The sequence below is a fragment of the Plectropomus leopardus genome, chromosome 4 (genome assembly GCF_026936395.1).
Source record: "Plectropomus leopardus strain MGB_pleo_1.0 chromosome 4, ASM2693639v1, whole genome shotgun sequence".
NCBI lineage: Eukaryota > Metazoa > Chordata > Actinopteri > Perciformes > Serranidae > Plectropomus > Plectropomus leopardus.
The window spans coordinates 33379988-33399790 of record NC_142179.1 but is presented as its reverse complement, the minus strand read 5'-3'; the positions used below and the strand labels follow the sequence as shown (position 1 = coordinate 33399790).

Sequence of the window (19803 nt, the reverse complement as noted above, 5' to 3'; positions counted from 1 at the left end):
TCAGGAGCAGACTTGGCTGTTTCGCATGAGGGGCTTAACCCTTTGAAGCCTGTAGCAACGTCACTATTTTTGTGCTGTTTTTAGATGCCTATGATAATAAGTATTTAAACCCAGAGGACACTGGTGCGATTTCTTTAAAAACATGATATAAAAGGCAATGAATATCTTGGTAAGAAATATTACATGAATTCCAAAAAATTAGCAGATTAAGAAAATGATTTTTAAAAACGTAGGGAAAATGTCTAAGCAAAAAAGAAAAACACTAGGGATAACTAGATCTATAATTAGCATAATTAATTATTCAAAATTGTGTTACAGAATTATTATAAATTGTAGGCAATTTTTCCAGGTCATCTCTTTGTTTATTTTTTAAATTTTCTTTTTCATTTTATGTATTTACAGTATTTATTTATTAGCAATTTTCTGGTAACTTTCTTTTAGTTTTTACTAATTTCTCAGGTAGTTCTGTTGTAGTGCTCATTGCCCTCTTCCCACTCTTCCCATGTTTTTTAAAGAAATCAAGCCAAATTTTTTAGGTTTTAAAGGGTTAAAAAGACAGGCACTAAAACAAAGCGTCTTAGAGGATGAATGCAGATGTTCCAGCACAGACAGTATGAGGAAAATGAAGTGTTTTTCAGTATTATAGCATGTAAAGTAGTAGAAATTTTAAATACAAGTATGAACCTGAAAATAAGCATAATAGGTCCTCTTAAAGGACAGATTAGGTCATCTTATCCTCACACATGCACGTCTGCCGGTGGTCAGACATGCATGTATTCACATATGTAGTACAGAGCAGGCTGGACAATAAACTGAAGTCTTTTAAACCAGTCTAAGTCTTTCCTCCCTAGTGGAAACCAAAACTAGTCAACAGTCTGATTTCGAGCTCTCATCTGCAGAAACACAAGTGACGGTGGACAGAAAGTAAAATCCAACCAATCCAACTCAGAATGAAAATTAGACTCATTACGATGCTGAGTGTGAACCAAAAGCTGCATCAGCTTAATCTGAACACAGTCTCAATGTATCTGGATACAAGAAACTGAGTGTGAACAGAGGAGGAGGGAGCTTAAACAGAGGAAGCATCTCTTTAAGCCTCGACGGGACAGACAGGAGTGGTCGATGGCAGGGAGAGTGACTGAAGCTTTGAGCTCTTTCAGCTTGATAACCATCAGTTCTTACCTGCAGTGATGCTTCCTGGTGGCGAGCCAGAACCTGCTCTCACAGCCGTAACACTGCGCTGCCAAATGGTCCGGGTACCAGCGGGTCACCTGGAATGTACGCACGGGTCTCAGTTCACAGCTCACCCACCATCAACCATCATCAGCTGACATTTCTGAAGAGATCTGAGTTCATAAATGCAACAAACAGAGCCGCTGCTTTGAGATTTTGGTTCCCTCCCTTAAAACGATGTTAGCCTGGCTGCTCACCTCAGTGTCCTGTTTGTCCACCTGCTCCCAGCTGGCCTCAGAGAACAGCTCCGTGCTGCAGCGTGACAAACAGTTGGGGTCCAGATTGTACTCGGAGTCTGTCATCGAGGTCTACAATAAGCGAGAGACAGAGAGTTAGAAGGCGTATGGAAGTGCATCGACCTGATTTGGGGAGCTATATCGGCAGAAATGGAAAATAATATAATAAAGATGTTTTCTTTAGTGTATAATCCCCTGAAATTGAGAACTGTTTTTGTTAACTTAGAATGAGCTGTTTGAATCTACCAAGGAAGCGGGTCCTCATCCATGGAGATCTCCATGTAGCACCATGTTTCTACAGTAGCATTGTTATTATAATTAGAATTACTTTTCTTTTTACTGTTATTATTTATTTATTGATCTAGTATCTACTAATATCAAATATTTAGTATTTATTATTATTATTTACTATTATCTATTATTATTATTTGATTAACTAATTTATTTTTATTCACAATTAAAGTTTGTTTTTCTGTTTCCCCTTTTGCCAGGACTTTGTTTTGAGGGATGGGAGGGATGGGGTTTGTTTGTGTCAATCTGTTCACTTAAAATTATTAAAAACCCAATATACATAATTTGAAAAAAAAAAAAAAAAAGTTTCTACAGTAGCCCAGAATGGACAAACCAAACACTGGCTCAACAAAGGGCTATTTGCATTTAGCGTAAAAAACACTGATTTTGTTAAATTACTTAATTCAGTGTTACTGGTTTACTGGTTTAAATCACCAGGTTTGTTTGTGTTTAAGAGGAAGAAACCTGCGGATAATTCAGCTCCCAAAAACCTCCTGAACGTCTGCATCTTTAGTTCTCAGAGAAAAATGGGAGCACAGATGGCATAGATTATTTGTGCCCGTCTTTGACATGCCAAACAATGTAGGAGATGCACTGATTTATAACATGTCACTGCTTTATTCTGTGTTTTTACAGGTTTTAATGGCCTGGACCATTTGTTTTGGAAAGAAAGAGACTTCTGGAATAATTCGGCTCACAGTTAAAACTTCCTGACCGTCACCATAAGGAATTAGGTGAGCACACGTAAACAGGTGCACGGCGTCCCGAACATGTCAAACAGCGTTGGAGATTCACTGACTTTTATCAGAAAACTGCTTTATTCTGTTTTCACTTGTAATTGCCTGGTCCGTACCTCTGTGGATAATTTGGCTTACAGTAAAAACTTCCAGAACAATGAACACTTAAGGAATTCTAACCAGGAGAAGTTCCAGCTGGTTGCAATCTGCAATCCTCACTGCTGGACGCGACTTAATCCCCCTAACATTTACACACTAAACCTTAATTCGGAACATCCAGGAGGTAAACAGATCAGCAGGTCAATCAGTTTCAACCAATCAGCTCCTTACCACTTCGTCTCCCATATCTCCGTTGATCCTGTGGGAGCCGGCGTGCTGCTGATTCTCCAGGCGGCTCCACAGCTCCTGCACCTGCTTCTTCAGAGTCTCCACTTCCATCTGATGCCCCGCCTCAATCTGCCTCAGCCTCTGCTGGATGGCGTCTGTGTGCAGTGTCAGTCCATCGTCATCCAGGTGACTGCGGGACGGCTGCTCCGGGCTAATGGCGGCCCGGCCCAGCAGGGCATGGCACCAGCGGTGCTGAGAGCAGCTGCCCCGTGGGTGGAGGATCAGGGAGTTGCAGCTTACTAGGGACACCTGTCGACTCAGAGGAGCCCTCTCCCCGTTCCCTTTGGCCCAGTGATGTCCTCCGCAGGGCTCCCCGTCGGAGCTGTCGCCGTTACAAACCCCGTCCCTGCTGAGGTCAGACTGAAAGGCACTGACAGAGGGTCGCTTGCTGCCCCCGTTTAAAGTTCTCATAAAGCCATGCTCACCCGTCTCCGCTCCTTTCTCCTTCCTGGAGCAGGGCGGTTGGCTCCTGCTGTCACTGCAGGGCTGACGACTTGGACAAACAGGAAGCTGCACTGGAAGCTCCAGCCTGCTGCAGGCCTCCTCCGTCAAAGTCTCTGTGGAGCTTTCCATCAGTGAGGCCCTCTTATCCACCTGCTCCACCGCCTCTGTGATAACTTGGTCAGACTCTGAGTCAGGGCAGGGCTCCTCCTCCACACCCTGCTCCTCAGGTGAGCTGTCCACAAAGCCGTTAGTTATAGTTCTTTGGGCTGCAGGCTGCTCTGGCTCACCTGAGCCGGACTCACTGGGTCCATGAGCAAGCTCCTCTGGTACAGAAGAGTTCTCTACATCTTGCTTCACCTCCACCAGCTTCTCTGGGTTCTGAGTCACCTCAGCTGCCTGTTGATCTGGCTCCTCAGCCTTCTGTGAGGGCAGAGGGGGAAATTCTTCATCCTCCTCAGCCTCCATCACGCCATTTTCTGGAAGGTGACCATTAGCAAATGCTTCACTCTGCATCTCAGTCCCGACGATATTCGCACACTGATCATCGTCTTCAAGTTTTGCTTCTATCTCGACCTCTGTGCTGTCCAAGACATGTGTGACAGCAGCACTTTCCTCTCTCTGAATATCTGCTGCTGCCTCCTCTTTAGTGGCTTCCTGAAGAATGTTCTCCATCTGCCCCTCGGCCACGCCCACTGCTACAGAGAGCTCCGCCTTCTCCGCTTCCTCCTGTGTTGCTGCTGCGCTCACAGAGCCTTCCTGTCTGAGCTCAGTGTGCGAGCCCCGGGGCTGCGGGCTGTCTTCCAGCTCAGAGTCCACTCCGTCTGGGTAAGGCCCCACTCCGTTAGGCCGCACCTCCTGATCCTGGCCTCCCCCTCCCTCAGGCCCCACTGCCATGTTGAGCTCCAGAGAGCGCCGGTGGTCCTGCCACTTCTCATTGAGGCTTGGGTCACTGGAGCGACGGTTCGGAGCCAGCGAGCTTCCCAGCTCACATGCACTGGGCAAGTTGTCAAAGGAGCGAGTTTTCGTACGTCTGCAGAGCAAACAAAGAGAAGAGTTATTGACAGGAAACAGCATTTCATTACATAACAACAGCTCAGTGGGTTTAACACCCTGTGATTCAGTCTGCAGCAGCACACATAATCATTATCAAATTCAGTTAACAAATAAATCACACATCAGCCACATCAAAACAAGAAAAAGCAGCACAGACATAATGGAAGAAAAGCACTCAGACTTTGTCTCTTTCACTTAGAGCTAGCTGTCATAAAGTATGTCAACACTGAAATGAACCAACTTCCTGTTGCTCTTCCTTGCTGGTATGACTGTCATGAGACATGAGATAAGCAAAGCATAAAATCGTGTGAGACAGTGAGCACAGCAAAGTATTTAAGCAGTGGAGTCGGAAAGCCGGGCCCCTCCTGCTGTGGGATTCCTCGACCTGTGTTTATCTTACATGAGAGAGGAAGAGGAAGGGGGGGTTCGGGTGCCAGCGCGCCAGGCTCACCTGCCCAGGGGCGTGTCCTCCGGGTTGCCGCCGGGCACAGGGTAGGGGGCACAGGAGTCGTCGGAGGGGGTGGTGGGGGAGGAGCTGGGCAGGTACACCGCTGTCCACAGCATCAGGTTGCGTACGTGACACACTGGATGTAGAACCTGGAAGAAGAGCTGCAAACTTAATTTGGTGTGATCAGAAGGAAGAGGGGAAACAACATATAATCTTGAAACAGATCGTTAAAGTCTGAAACATCTAAAAAAAAAAAAAAAGAAAAAAGAAAAGAAACTAAGCCGTTTTTGGATGAACATTTGAATCTGAATGTAAATGAGTTCTGAGAATTGAAAGAAATGAGAACATTTTTCCTTCATGCACTCATGGTTAGCAGATAAAATTATGGTCAGAACACCCACACACACACAGTGTAAACACAAAAACAATAGTAACCACAAAAATGCAGCTCACACAAGTCTGAGGCTAAAAAATAACAAAAAAATGAAGTTGGGCTGCATGATAAATGGTTTCAGCATAGACACTGCGATGTGCACATGGGCTTCTATCACATCGCAGGACGAGCATTGTCAGTTACAGGAAGTTAACTAAAACATGTCAAGCTACAACTTTTTAATGTTTTCATTTTTCATGAACTATGTTACCTGCCTGGCCTTCCTATTTAAGACAGATTACCTGTGTATGTGACATCATAGTCTGGCTGTGATTGTTATGGAAAGTGAGACTCTCCTGCTGTCTGTGTGTGTGTGTGTGTGTGTGTGTGTGTGTGTGTGTGTGTGTGTGTGTGTGTGTGTGTGTGTGTGTGTGTGTGTGTGTGTGTGTGTACAATAATTGGGGCAGCATGTGCTGCAGACACAGTGAAGCGCCAGCTTTTCCAAAGCTGCAGTAGTCAGCAGAAAGTTTCTAGATAAGTCCAGGTTCTAGTACGACTGTGAAAAGGCCAGTGTTTTGTGTTCACTGCACAGATGAAATCACGAAATTATCACAAATTCTCCGAGCTAATCTTCACTGCTGAGTTGCTGAACTGTAAAAGCTGGTTACCAGCTACAAGCCAGGCTAAAACTAATTGAGTTAGCCTAAAAAAAGACAGAGGTCTACCATTTGCATTTCGGAGCCGCGAGCCAGGAAAGGTAATGTTAATCTACAAGGGAAGTCGGTCTGATAAACAACCAAAGGGCAGCCCTACTAGCAGTCGACCACGACCTGAAAATGTGTGAGGAGACAGAGGAGCAATGTAAGGAAGGCCCATAGTTTAGGATAAGCAACATGTTATTATGACATGTTAGATCATGGACATGCCTGAATTGATAAAAGTATGATATGAATAAAAAGGTGTCATGGTGCATCAACTTAAACTACCCAGTTTCCCCTCCGTCCCTAAGAAAAGTAATCAGGATATATTTTTTTATTTTAATTTTTAGTAGAGATGCATGATATTGGATTTTTTTTGCATATATGCTGATATTTAACTCATTTGACCAATAACCAGTACTGATGTCGATTTATATACTTTTTTCCTACTTTTAGTGATCAAGTCTAGTAGTAGAATTAACATCATATTATGTATACTCTAATCTTGATGTCCCACCAGCAGATGGAGACATAAAATGCAATGCTTTTCAGAGTATGCAATATTCATTGTACAAAACAGGAAAATATTTTTATATGTATATATATATATATATATATATATATATATATATATATATATATATATATATGTTTGTTATGCTTGTAGTATTGGCAGAAATGAACATGTTGGCTGATTGCGATATTTCATTTTCAAGCCAATTTCTGCCGATACTGGTGAGTTGCCAATATTATTATGCATCCCTATATTTTTGCCTTCATTATTATTATTATTGCTATTTTTTTCTATACAGATGCACTCATCTAGAAAATCACAACAGTAATTATAGAATTAACAATTATTTTCTAAAAGAGATATCAAGTAATTTGATATCTATTTATTTTTTATATTGCAACATATGTTGAGGAAACAAAATATATTACAATATAAGTTTTTTTCAATATCGTGCAGCCTAATCTAAAGAAACCTTATGAAAAACATAGCTCTGGGGTTCATCTTTCCTATGAAGCATTTGAAGATGTTGATGTCTAAACCTGCATGATTTAAAAACCCAAACCTAGGGCAGCTTAATTCTCTGTTTTCCAAATCAATTACACTAACACATTTTCTTTACATTAACTCATTTTTATCCTTTGCCTTCCTGGCTTTATATCTGTCCAGACTTCTCAAATATGTATTAGAAAATAATTTGTTAATGATTTTTATAGTTTCATCCTATTATTTGAAGAAAAAAAAAAACAAAACAGAATAACCAGGACCACAACTAGCAGCACTGCACTTCCTAAAGGACTTGAGTCTGACACACAGTGATAAAACAGTGGACGTACTGTCTCAGAGTGTGAGGAGTACAGCATGTTCCTCAGTGTGCGGTTGGCCGGTCTCAGCAGTGACCAGACAGAGCAGGTCCTCTCCTGGACGTGGCGGTCCTCCCTCTCCTTGCCACTGTTACACAGGAAGGTGCCGAACAGACAGGAGTAGGTGTGCTGCACCAGCTTAACCTGCAGGCACACACATACGGACATGTAGAAGCTTGCATACACACAATTCAGGTATGATAATAAGAGCAGAGATGACAGGACTTTCCTCATACGTCTTATGAACATACTCAGACAGTAACTGTATATCACAGGCTCACAATCGGAAACTGACATGACAACACTTGAATCGGAGGCATGCCGTTTCTATAGCTGTGCATTAAAACATTCTGAAGCATCTAATCTCAAGAATCTTTGCAACAGCTGCAGTACACATCAACTACCAGACTTATACGCACCAGGAAGGCCTCGTTAAACTCAAAGGAGCATGGGAACTGCCTCTGCAGCTGGTGAACACAGTCCAGCCACTGCAGGAAGACAGGGCAGCGCTCGTTCAGATCCTCAGAGTTTTCTCCGTGGCCGCAGCGGTCAGCAAACTTATGGCCAAAGTCCAGCCAATCCGTCTCCACCAAAACTTGGAAGCCCTGCGCAAAGACAACACAACTTAGATACTTTCGGACCAATTACTCTGGTAGCATTTTATTTGCACATAAAAACCAACAAATATTAAATTAAAGTGAACAGAAAGTTTTCCTGCTATCAGATGTCATCCTAGCTACATAAATTGCCCTCAAAAAAATTGAAAACGACCAGGGTCAAGTCTGGACCCGAAAGAGTCCTTATTTGTACCTCAATAGTGCGGTAGTAAGGGTCCAGCAGCAGCTTGGACAAAGCAACAATCTGAGGTGTGCGGTCCCAGCCGTCTGAGCAGTGCACCAGTACGGGCCTGTGGTCTCTGTCCACGGCGTTGACCACCAGCAGCGCCGCCTTCAGCAGCAGGGAGAGATGCTGCAGCCACTTGGTGCTCTCCAGTGCAGAAAGCCAGCTGCAGGAACACAGACAGCAAAAGAGCAAAAACATCAGAGAACCTCATAAGCCTCAGTCACCAAGTGATTGCATTGCACACGTTATATGAGGACAAGGACCCAGCTTGGACCTGTGCCACATTCCACAGCATTTCTAGCTTTATATAGATTGCAACGCCCATCAACAACTTCCCCAGGACATCGTATAGCTATGAGCACAACCATCATGTATATCCTTTTTCTCAGAAAAAAGTGAGATTGTCCTTTAGTGTCTGACTTACACTTGCATAAAGCTTAAGGTCTATCTAAGCACATTTGTTGTTCTAAAATTTGCAATAACTAATTCTTTTGGCCATTTGGGGGCAGCAGAAACATGTAACAAAATAAAACCTCCTTTTAGGATGATATGACAAACTTTTGAGCAATATTTTATTAATTTATGCAGGCAGCAGTTATGGATATTAGCATTTATTTGCATTTCTGGCCACCTGGTGAGTGTAAGTTTTAATAGTTACTCTCCTTTAGTTCTGTTTGTGGTCTCTACCAACTCCTGAGGAATATATCTGAATCTTCAGCTGCTAATGCACAACTATATTCACCAGCTGGCTGTTAACTTTGTCTTGTCTGTTGTTTGGTATGGAGCAGGTCGATCGTAGCCACTTTAAGGCTCTGTGTCACTGCAGTGTGTTCAAATGAACAGTGTTTGGCTGCCCCCCCTGTACTGCTGGTGCCTGGATCTCCACGCACATTTGCAGCAGACTTCGATAACCCATTTTCCATCACACAGCAGACTTTTGCCAGTGGATGGTCACAGCTTGTTTGGGAAGCCAAACACTGTTCATCCGCACACGCTGCAATGAATCAAAGCTCGCTGAAAATCGGCAATGTGTTTCCTAAAGCAAAAACTTCAAGCAAACAGGCTCTGATAAACCCACTGTACACTACCTGCTCCATCCCAAATGACAGGTGGAGAAAGTTAGTAGCTAAAGAGTAGAGAAATATTTTTCACAGGAGTTGGTGGAGATCAAACAAGAGCTACAGCAGAGCAAATATTAGACTTTCATTTGTCAGGTGCCCAGAAGTATGACTTCAAAGGAATGACAGTGTATCTCTCAATCTGTTGGATATTCAAGTAGGCAACTGTTTGTTTACACTAATAACTTTACAGGCAGGTATATGGTGGCAGCTGTGTTGCTTGGCTGTTCTTCTGCCCCCTAGAGGTCACAAATTGATTAATGTAGCTTAAAAATCCAGGTGTCTGGTAATGATTAGCAAATGACTTTGCCTTTTTGAATCATGGCCAAATAATATTTCAAAACATTACATGACCAGTGGATGATGCATGCACCTTGGCCTACTTCAATTATGAGTAAATGTTAGCATCCTTATCTTATCTTGGTTATTATACTAAGCATTATGGGTGGTTTATATTGTCTACGAGCACGGAGCGTCTGTGACAGAGACAGTCGAGCATGTGACAGATTTTTCACTTTCAAAATTTGAGGACTACAAGTTCAGTCATTTAGCAATCATCCTTTACAAACTGGTGCAGCCTGCTGTCTTTTTTTGCATTTCTTTTGCAAATGTGCAAAAGACTATAATTGAAAGGCCTGCAAATACAGAGGTAAATGGACATGCACTGTGTGACCCTTATAAAAAGGCTGAATTAGGTTTAGAGTTGGGAGGGGTTTTTAGAGTCTGTTTTCGTCTTCTGATTTGATCTCCTAACTACTTTCAACAACATTCTCTTAAGCCGGAGTGATTCGATTACACATTATTGTAACGACGAGTCCGGGAGTGCTGATGGAAAGAGATCCTCCGCTTGAGGTTGGGCCAGACGTTCTAAATCAGGCGCAGATGTATGGCCAAGGTCAAAACACAGCTGTGATTACTAGTTACCTACAGTTACAGTGAAGCTTGAGAGCTTTGAGTTTAGTAGTTTGAGTCTGCAGAGCTTTAGAGTTACGACGAGGGAAAATTGGAGGCATTGCTGGAGGCGTAAAAAAAAAAAACCTACTTGGCTGGATCGGGCATCTGAGTGCAGAGGAAACGCAGAGACTGGAAACTCTTGCGGATGGAGTGGATGTTGGCCATGCCCATAAACACCACTTCACAGTTGGGATAGTACTCTGGAACAGGAAGAAAACAATGGGGGAAAAAAAGGAGAAAACTGGTGGTTTTAATTTTAGCACACAGAACAATCACATTTGCTGTCAACTGAGCTCCTGAATCCACAGCACACACTGACCTAATTCTGCTAGTAACCAGGGACTGAGTTGAGAGGACCTACCTGGACATTCACAGCCTCCCCCTTTAGCCCTATTAGCTACAGCAGCAGCGTAGGACCTGGCATCCAGGATCAGTAATTTGTGGGGCTGGATGGCCAACGTCTCCACCTCTGAGCTGTTGGTCATGGAGGATTCTGAAAAAGACACGAAACAAAGCACAATCGTCTCTCAGTTAAATTTAGGCCGTATGACAGTAGAGCTGAGGGGTTTGGTTGAGTTCATATTCACAATCAAAATACAAGGATATCATTAAGAAGTGAATGATTTTCATCCAGGCACATCCATCACAATCTGTCTGACATAAGAAATTACTGTGATCTGTGTTTGTGTAAGCCTGCTACTTCAGACAAGTCCTAACAGGTCACACTGCACAGAGCGTCTGCTCTTCATGCAGATAGCAAGCCTTCAGTGCGGAAATATCTGTCTGTGTGCAGTGGTGGTGGGTGTGTTATCAGCCAGAAGAGTGTGTTTGTGTGTGTGTGTGTGTGTGTGTGTGGACAGTATATCAGTGAGTGAGAGGTTGAGTAAGGCCACATCTACACTATGTTTTTTTTTTAAAAAATAAGGTGATTTAAAACGAAAATGATCTCCCTACACAAGGGATTTTATGTTTTAGAAATAATCTCCTTCCATACTAACACACCTGAAAGCGAATATCACATGACCATTCACATATAGTCTTCACACGTGTACTGAATCCAGAAGGGAACGTGGTTGTCTGCTTCATCGTTTTCAAAAGTCTCTCTTCCCACCAATCCAGACTAAAACGCAACTCTGTAGCTTTCAAACTAAAACGCCAGAGTAGTTTGGACGTTGTGCATACATGTGGCAATAGTTATGTGTTTTAACTTCAAAAACATATTACAGTTAATGCAGCCCAGGGCTGACTGTGTGTAAGCTCTTACCAAAGTCGGTATCAGGCAGGTCAGTGCCATTGGTGTAGCTGCCATTGGAAAGGTGTTTGCGGGAGCTGCTGTCCACAGCGCAGGCCTTGGCAATGGACTGGACCAGGTGCTCGTCATCAGCGTTCCTCCAGCCCCACCAGCTGACCTCTGGCTGGCCGCAGCGGGCGATCACAGCTCCTGTGGTCTGATGTCTGTATGAGGGGGCGGTCAGGGCAACCAGAAAGAAGTTAGTCAAAACACAACAACATAGTCAGTCTACTGTTGAAGACTATGGCTGTTTATTTGATCTCACATCTATTCTTATATACAGGACAAAAATGCCTTTTGCTACCACAATGCCACAATACAGTAATTCACAGCTGTAGGTTTATGTCGTACATAACAGACAGCATTTAACATCTATCAGTTTCTTTTGCACAAATACATGTTTAATTTTTTTACTTGTTTCTTAATTTTTTTTAATCAAGAGGCCTGCAAGTATTAATTAATTCCATGGTTGCTTATCCTATTACTTTTTGAAAATTGTGAAAATGTTAATCACAGTGCCCTAAAGTCCATGTTGACATATCCAAACTGCATATTTTGTCCAAAACACATAAGTATTTTACTTACTATCTTATAGAACTGGAACAACAAATATTCTAATTTGAGAAGCTGGAACCAGTGATTTTTCTACTTTTTTTGCTTAATAAATGATCTTACAAATTTGATTAATTTGTCAATAAACTAATCAATTTATTGACTAATCATTAAGATATTAACTTGAGAATTCAATTTTTTTTTTGGTTTAACTGCTTACAACTCATCTTATCTATTGTGGGTCTAAAGCAGACCTCCTTTATTTTCATTAGCTAAAAAGGTTAGGAACCACAGCAAACTTTGTCTAGTATTTATTTCAGGTGCTGTGACGCACAAAACAGGCATACAGTGTTGGCATTTCTGGTTGGAGTAGTTTTCCAAAAACAATGTTCAAAGGCTAAAGTACTCGAAGTACTGTTCATTAAATACAACAACCACAATTCACTGAAGCCCTGACGCAGTGTATGTTATTGGTTAAGTGAGTGGTCTTGGCCATGTTGACAAACTCTGAAAAGAACCAAATCCAGAAATGTAGCCTGGAGGGAATTATCCATTAGTAATTAGCTGTATGCTGTGGTTTTCTAAGTCAAAGTAAACTCTGTCCACAGTGACACTGACACACAGCCATAAAGATATTATCTGAGGATGCTTTAATTTCTTTCATAAATAAATCAGCTAATCAGCACCTGAGAAAGCCTTTCATTGTTTTGGGGCTATAAACACATTTAACCTTCAACCTTGAAACAAACACACCAACCTATAAACCACAGCAGGAAACCTCTTCCAGGAGCGGAAGGCTGCCACATTTTCCAGCTCCTTGTCAGTGATCCAGGCTGGCACCAGGAGCTGCTGAGGATAGCTGGGGCAAAGCCTGGCAGAGCGGAGGGACACACAGAGCAGTGAGGACAGAGAGCCAGAGCACCAAAGGGCTGTGATGGCTCAACAAAAGTCTCTGTCTACAGACACCTAATCCTGGGCTGGGCTCTTATCAGCCCGGGGCGCAGCACCAGCAGAGTACAATAACACAACCACCCACTGTCTCTCTCTCTCTCTCTCTCTCTCTCTCTCTCACACACACACACACACACACACACACACACACACACACACACACACACACACACACACACACACACACACACACACACACACACACACACACACACACACACACTGGTGCTGTACGCCAATGAAAGCAAAGGACGGATCTGTCTTCTAGCTGGGAGTGAAGGATGTCAACACAGCAGCAGGTTATCCTGAACAAAAGCCAACATTACCTGAACTTGCTGTTGATGTCAGATATCCTCCAGGCGTTTTGAGTGTCAAAGCCCATCCTCTCCACCTCGTTCTTGAACCAGGACGTCACGTGTTCGCCTACAGAGAATAGAGATGTCCGATAAGACCGGAGCAGAGAAAAGAGGTTCTGCTGGAGTGACGTGAGGACATGTGAGAGACAGTAAGGTACCTGGTCTACACAGCTCGCCGTGCTGCTCCTTTTCACCTGCATACACCTCCATGCACCAGGCGTGGAAGGCGAAGGAGAAGAGGTCCTCCAGGCGAGAGGGAGGGCGCACTACAGCGTTCAGGCGTTTCAACCATTCCTGACACTGCTCAAAAGTAGAGAACTGACACCTGTGGAGCAAACACAAGAGTCAATGTTACATCTTCATGGTGCTGCAACAGTTTATTAAGAGCCAAGGCTGGCACACTAAAGAAAACATTCAATACTGTTATCTACTTCAGAACCAAGGATATACTAGCCTGTACTGTTGTCCTCTCTGCATTTGGAAAGCACATATATTCCTGCCCAAGAGTTCAACTCAAATAGTCAGATATTACAGTTACATAAAGCATGTTTTTCCACATTAATTCCCTCCTTCATGGTAAAAATCACTCAACACATTTGTAGTAAAATAAATTTAAATCATGAATGTGATCTTGCAATTAGCTTTTAAATGTCATTATTGAAGTTGAAAGCTCCTTTACTGTTTTTGAAATTTGATCTTTATTTGCTGGTTCAAACACTGAGGTTTTAAATGGCTTGATAGTGTTTGTCACAGAGAAGAAGGAGGGCCACATAGAGAACACTGCTCTCACCTGAGCGTCACCTTTACTTTGTGATTGGCGGTAATTTGTCAACGAATTAGTTAATGCAGCATGACTTCCCAACTGCAAAGTGTAGACCTGTACTTTTGGCAGGTTTTTCAGTCTGCCACAGAGAAAATCAGAGGTTGCATTAACCAAGTATTTTATGTCATTGACATTTTTTTGACAGAAAAAAATGAGGTCTGTCTCTCATTTTTACATATTAGAACATGAGGCCGATCTATTATAACTTTAGGTAATTCACACCACATCCAGTTGGTGGCGCATGCACTTTAAGTAGCTATTGTACAGTCCTGTCTTTTATCAAAAGCATAAACTCATTATGGAGCTAGCTTTAGCCATCGCATTGGTCGGCTCTTTTACTACATAACATTGCAAAATGTCACAGCAGCTGAGTATCAGATGTTTCTTTGGATAGTCAGTGTCTCTGTTCATCTTTTCTCTCCATGACCCTATAAACAGGGGTGTAGTGCTGCCTGAGCTCACTGGAACATCACTCCTCCACTTTCTGGCTCCAAGTTAAGAAATTGATATCTGCAGGTTAGGGGTTTTTCCCTGCTTAAGGGTTTTTTTAGGAGTTTTCCTTAACTGCTGTGAGGGTCCAAGGTGAGGGTCTTTACGTCGTGTGGTGTAAAGACCTCTGAGGTAAATCGTGGTTTGTGTTTTGGCTTTTTAAATAAAATTGACTTGACCTCATATAACCGTTTGCAATTCAGGCTGAATTTTTCTAAGTGCATTAATATCCAATCATTGCTAAAGCCTATGTCATGCAAGTGGGAGTCAAAGTAGTAATATTGAAATTTAATGTGTGTTGACTGACGAACAAAGGCAACTTATAAATTAAGTAACATGCAAAACAAAACAAAAAAATTCTACTTTAAAGCCTATAACTGTCGCCAGCAGCCTTTGAGTGGAACAGTGAATAATATTCCGTTTTCTCTCTGTAGCTGCTAACTAATAACTTGTAAAGATGAAAAAGCAACAAACCTTAATTTATTTAATAGCTGTAGTTGACTGAGGTATGTAAACTTACCACTGTAGGAACAGTGGTTACATAACCTTTGAAACAAGCCAAAACTTAATTGTGCCGTGTACGTATGTGCACGTGTCACAGGTGTGCGGCAGAACTAAAACAAATAGCACTACAGTACTGCTTATGAATGCATAATCAACAAGTTTGTTCTGTATATTTATTATGAAAAATGGAAATAAATGAATGAAAATAAAATGCTATTTTATCAGTAAAATATGTAAATTAAAATGATGGGTAATAATATATTATGAAACACTTTTTGCAACCACGTCCATCAAAATGATGGACGACAAGAAAGTCCAACACAACCCCTGAAACAATTCTAAGTGACAGGGAAAACAATCTGTGCACTGCAATTTCAGCAGGCTACAAAACAACCAGCAGCTTTGTTGTTTGAACTTTGTGAGGCTAAGCAACAGGTGGTTTCTTTTCCTAATTAAATGTGAAATGGCAGTGATATTATTTTATACCTGCACATATTTTACTGATACAGCTTCTGGGTGCAAAGTGCATTTAACAGCCTCTATGCTTTGTAAACTTGTCCTTCCATCGCGCTGCTGCACATACAGTATGAAGCCTGTTTTGTCATTTTTGGGGGTTGTTGAATCGATTAGATGCATGTGAGGAAAAGGTCAGTTTACTCCTTGGGTGTATTGATACTCAAACAAACCGTTTTGTTTCTTGGTGGGCTGAACCCGGTGAAGCAGCTCTGTTGGTTCGGCTCATTCTGGCCTCATCTTGGTCAAACATAGTTTATGACTGTAGGATTCCTCTGTTACTTTTATAGTGTGTGTCATGTTTAAGTGAAGCCATAGTAACCTATGGGGCATGGCTTTGTCCTTTTAGCTAATTGTAACACCTATACATTCCTGCAGTTGGACTTCCTAGTCACAATAAACTTCTTAGTTATGTGGGGTTTTCTGTGACTTCAAAGGCTTCGCACAGGACATCACATGTACTCCTATAGATACGGAAGAAACATGATTCTACATCAAGTTTCCTACACCTTTAACAAAGAGGAGGTAACACCTGGTATGACACCAGGTTGAAGGAATTTATCACTGATCCTACCTGACGACTTTACAGTCCTTACAGGTGACATGAAGCTGGAACATATCCCGACACTCCACGTTCTCTATGAGCTGGAGAGGAACCTGTGGAACAAAAGAGAGGAAACATCAAATCTATACGCAGTCAAACTTTGATAAAATGTTAAATAGCATATCAAGTATGTCGAAAATATACCACAAGACACATGCTGTCAGTGAAAGTGGTGTAATAGACTGCAACTGACAGTCCCTTCAGCAGATTAGTGGATGCAGTAAAACGCCTTCATGCCAAGAACCAGCCACATGTGCTGCCACATCACGTTTAATTAAAAATATTTAATTGTATGAACCAAACCACCATTCAGCCACATGATGCTAAAAATATACAAGTCACACAGATTACTTGTCCAGGTGCATTTCCATTAATTTTTCACATCACATCACATCTCCCTGAGCTCTGTTAATATACATAATCTTCTTAACTTTGAGTGCGGGAGCACAAAAACACTCAATACTAGATGCAGAAGAGCCTGTTCCTGTATCTGCATTTCCCTTTTGGCCCAGAGCTACAGTCTTATCTTTAGTAGGCAAATACCATCCAAAGTACAGAACTGCCATGTGCTTATGACTTAAGAGCATACTTTGAATACAGCAGGGAAATACCTCTGCTGCTTCTGACTAAGCTCTGTTAATTAGCTAAGAGCACTGTTAAGCAGCGCAGTGGGCTTTTTATAAAAGGTGTGGCTCAAGCTGCTGTTCACACACAGTCCGCAGACATGCACGATCAGCGGCCACTCATCAGCAGGTTAAGCTCCCAATACATGAGTACAATGACAGGGTTTACTCTCTAATGGGAGATTTTTTTGGTGTAGAAGTTTCATTAAAGGTTGGCAGCTTAAATGCTTTGTATGGATACATTTTTCCACCACATACTTTTCGGATCACATTTAGTTTAATTCTACAGCCGATACCTCTTGGTCAGTTGGTGGATTGATTGGTCAATATGCTCTTGTCCCACCAAGGTCTTATTTATCAGACAATCCCTGGTGTCCACCAAATTTTTTTTTCCCAACTGAAAACAAAATGTGCTCTTTCAGAAAACGCGCAGCTCGGAAGCACTTTGGAGGCGCAGCGCTTTTTTCAGCTGAGACCCTTTGGTTGCGTCTGGTTGCTATGATGCAGAATATCTATGAAAGTAAAAATGTCAGCAAAAGCTCTGGCCTTTGCTCTGGATGAAGGGAAGGTAAGAGCACATCATATGACAGGTCTGACCTGACAGGCTATGTGGATTTAGTATTAGGCCACATCCACACCAACATTTTATAACAAAAGCTATCTCTGAGCAAAAAGCATTTTAGCATAGTTTCAGGAACAATCTCTGTTCATACTAATATTGCTAAAGAAGCATATCACATGATCATTCATGTACACCGGGCATGCACATACCGATGTCAACAGGAAGCAGATTGTCTACTCTGAGGCTGGTAGCTTAGTTACTGAAAATACTACAGAAATATCAACAAGTAAGACCAGAAATTTCTTTGCATGGACCGACTGAGGTGGAACTGTGGAACCCAACCCTGGAGTTTCCAAATTAAAACAGGGTCAGCAGCGTTTTCAAAGGTCTCCGTTTTAGAGGTTCTAAAATACCGGAGTAGTGTGAAAGCTGGGCATAAGCATAGCTTAGTTATGCATTTTAAAACAAAAACATATTAGTGTCAATGTATCTGTAATTTCTACTCAATTGTTGTTGTTCAGCACTTGTACATGTAAGATGCAACAGTTGTTTTATGGTATTTGTCCTGCTCCTGCTCCACTGTGATTGGACAGCTGGGTAAAAAGTGACATTGATGAGCAAAGTGTCTTAGCAGAACTTTAACATGTTTTAAACTTTTGACAACCAGAAAGAATGTGCAACACTCAGCGCAGAACATATGCTCAGGGCCTCGTCATGCTGCTGGCATTTGTAGCTTTGTGTAAATACGCGACATTCCAATTCCAAAAAATATTAAAAAATACGATGACCTCAGAAAAAAAATGCTTTGGTGGACACACAACACTACCAGATAGAGAGCTCTCAGTGCTCTGAGGCTGATTTGGTTAATCTTAAAATAACATGCAGATTTTTTCAACCACTGACCAACTGTTTGACTGATAAGAATTTCACTCAAACACAATTTTCGTGGGTTGATTATAGCCCTATTTAATCCAGCACCTGGTGTTAAACAGGATGAACAAGCAGGATTCTCCTCCTCAAGGCACCAGCCGGTTAACAAACAAGCACACACATATTAAACACTCAAGTCAACCACTCCACACCGTGCAGCTCTGCTGGTACTTACTGACACCTCACAACAACAACTCTATCCAAAACAAAACACAGAGAACAATAATAAATATGATACTCGTTGATTTGTAACTATTTGTGGCCTGTGTAGAGCCGCAATCACCGCACATTCCGGATGTTCGAGCATCCTGCCACCACAATTTAATTCCTGCCCTCTAATCTACATCCCTAATCTGGCCACCATCAAAATTCCTGGGCTGCTTGTTAACAGCCTCTCGCTCTCTTGCAGCACCTCCCACCCCTGATCTGTGAGCCCTGACAACTCTGGCATGTGATGCAGATGCCTCGTCAACCCGTCCAAATATGTGCGAAGAGAACGTTGGCTCTGTCTGGTGTGAGCACAGAGAGGCGGTGTGTGAGCCAAAATCCAGAGGCTCATTAAGGTCCAATTAACTCCGGCAACATGTGACAGGAAACCAACAAGGACATGAAATTCTCAGATGGATGTGATCATCAGAACCACTGCATATATCCTATACATATCGAGCTCTGACAAATTCAAAAATAACATATGGATTTGTTTTGAAGCAATACCTACATTTGAGATTTGGTACCAGTTCTGTTTTTAAAAAAAATTACAAAGTGAGACAAAACAGAGACAAACATGAAATACTGTAGCTGTCAACAGGGCTCTATTGTTGACACCATACTTCCTCTATTCCCCCAAATTAGTTCTGGTCCTTGAACCGGACACATTCAGGACTCTTGATACCATGGTGCTATCTGGCAAACCAGCCCACGTTTCCACCAGTTTTGTAACTTAGGATGTGTCATCAATGGAGGGCATTCCACAATGCACAATAGAAGTTAACAATAGTGACAAAAATGTAGAAAAAACTGATTATCTGCAAACTTTTGATGTGTTACTACAGATTTGTTTTTACCCAAAAAACAAGCATGGACTCAGTATTAATGCGACCACTGCATGCCCTTCTTTCGGACTTGTCATCTTCCTTATTGCCTTCTCCATCCTCTTTCCAACCTGTAGAAAAACTCACCCACTGATGTCATCACTATTTGCACTTCAGGTCAAGGAAACCCTGCTGTTTTTTGGTTGCAGCTGAGAACCAACTTTTCAAGTTCTGAATCAATTTAGTTTTGGTCTTAATATTCTGAATGGTTCAAAATTAGGAGCAGGAACTCGAATAGAACCGGTTCCATGTTGGTGGAAAATCTGATACCAATACAGATGGGAAATCTTTTTAATACCTTACTTTACTAAATATCAACAAACGA

At 42.1% G+C, this 19803-nt stretch overlaps 1 protein-coding gene across 4 annotated transcripts in view; it reads right to left on the bottom strand.

Moving 5' to 3' along the window:
• The window catches only part of mtmr3 (myotubularin related protein 3), a 39121-nt gene that overhangs the window by 9343 nt on the left and 9975 nt on the right, over positions 1 to 19803 (bottom strand). For 2 of the 4 annotated variants that reach the window (XM_042488020.2, XM_088077164.1), the window contains exons 6-20: positions 18563 to 18583; positions 16243 to 16325; positions 13498 to 13664; positions 13310 to 13406; positions 12790 to 12903; positions 11454 to 11644; positions 10551 to 10682; positions 10278 to 10389; positions 8085 to 8280; positions 7694 to 7879; positions 7248 to 7418; positions 4833 to 4978; positions 2828 to 4358; positions 1431 to 1541; positions 1183 to 1271 (exon numbers count right to left, since the gene is read on the bottom strand). In XM_042488020.2, coding sequence (XP_042343954.2) covers positions 1183 to 1271; positions 1431 to 1541; positions 2828 to 4358; positions 4833 to 4978; positions 7248 to 7418; positions 7694 to 7879; positions 8085 to 8280; positions 10278 to 10389; positions 10551 to 10682; positions 11454 to 11644; positions 12790 to 12903; positions 13310 to 13406; positions 13498 to 13664; positions 16243 to 16325; positions 18563 to 18583 — 3347 coding nt within the window. The remainder of the gene's footprint in view (positions 1 to 1182; positions 1272 to 1430; positions 1542 to 2827; positions 4359 to 4832; positions 4979 to 7247; positions 7419 to 7693; positions 7880 to 8084; positions 8281 to 10277; positions 10390 to 10550; positions 10683 to 11453; positions 11645 to 12789; positions 12904 to 13309; positions 13407 to 13497; positions 13665 to 16242; positions 16326 to 18562; positions 18584 to 19803) is intronic. The other 2 variants (XM_088077163.1, XM_088077165.1) reach the window with 1 other exon arrangement.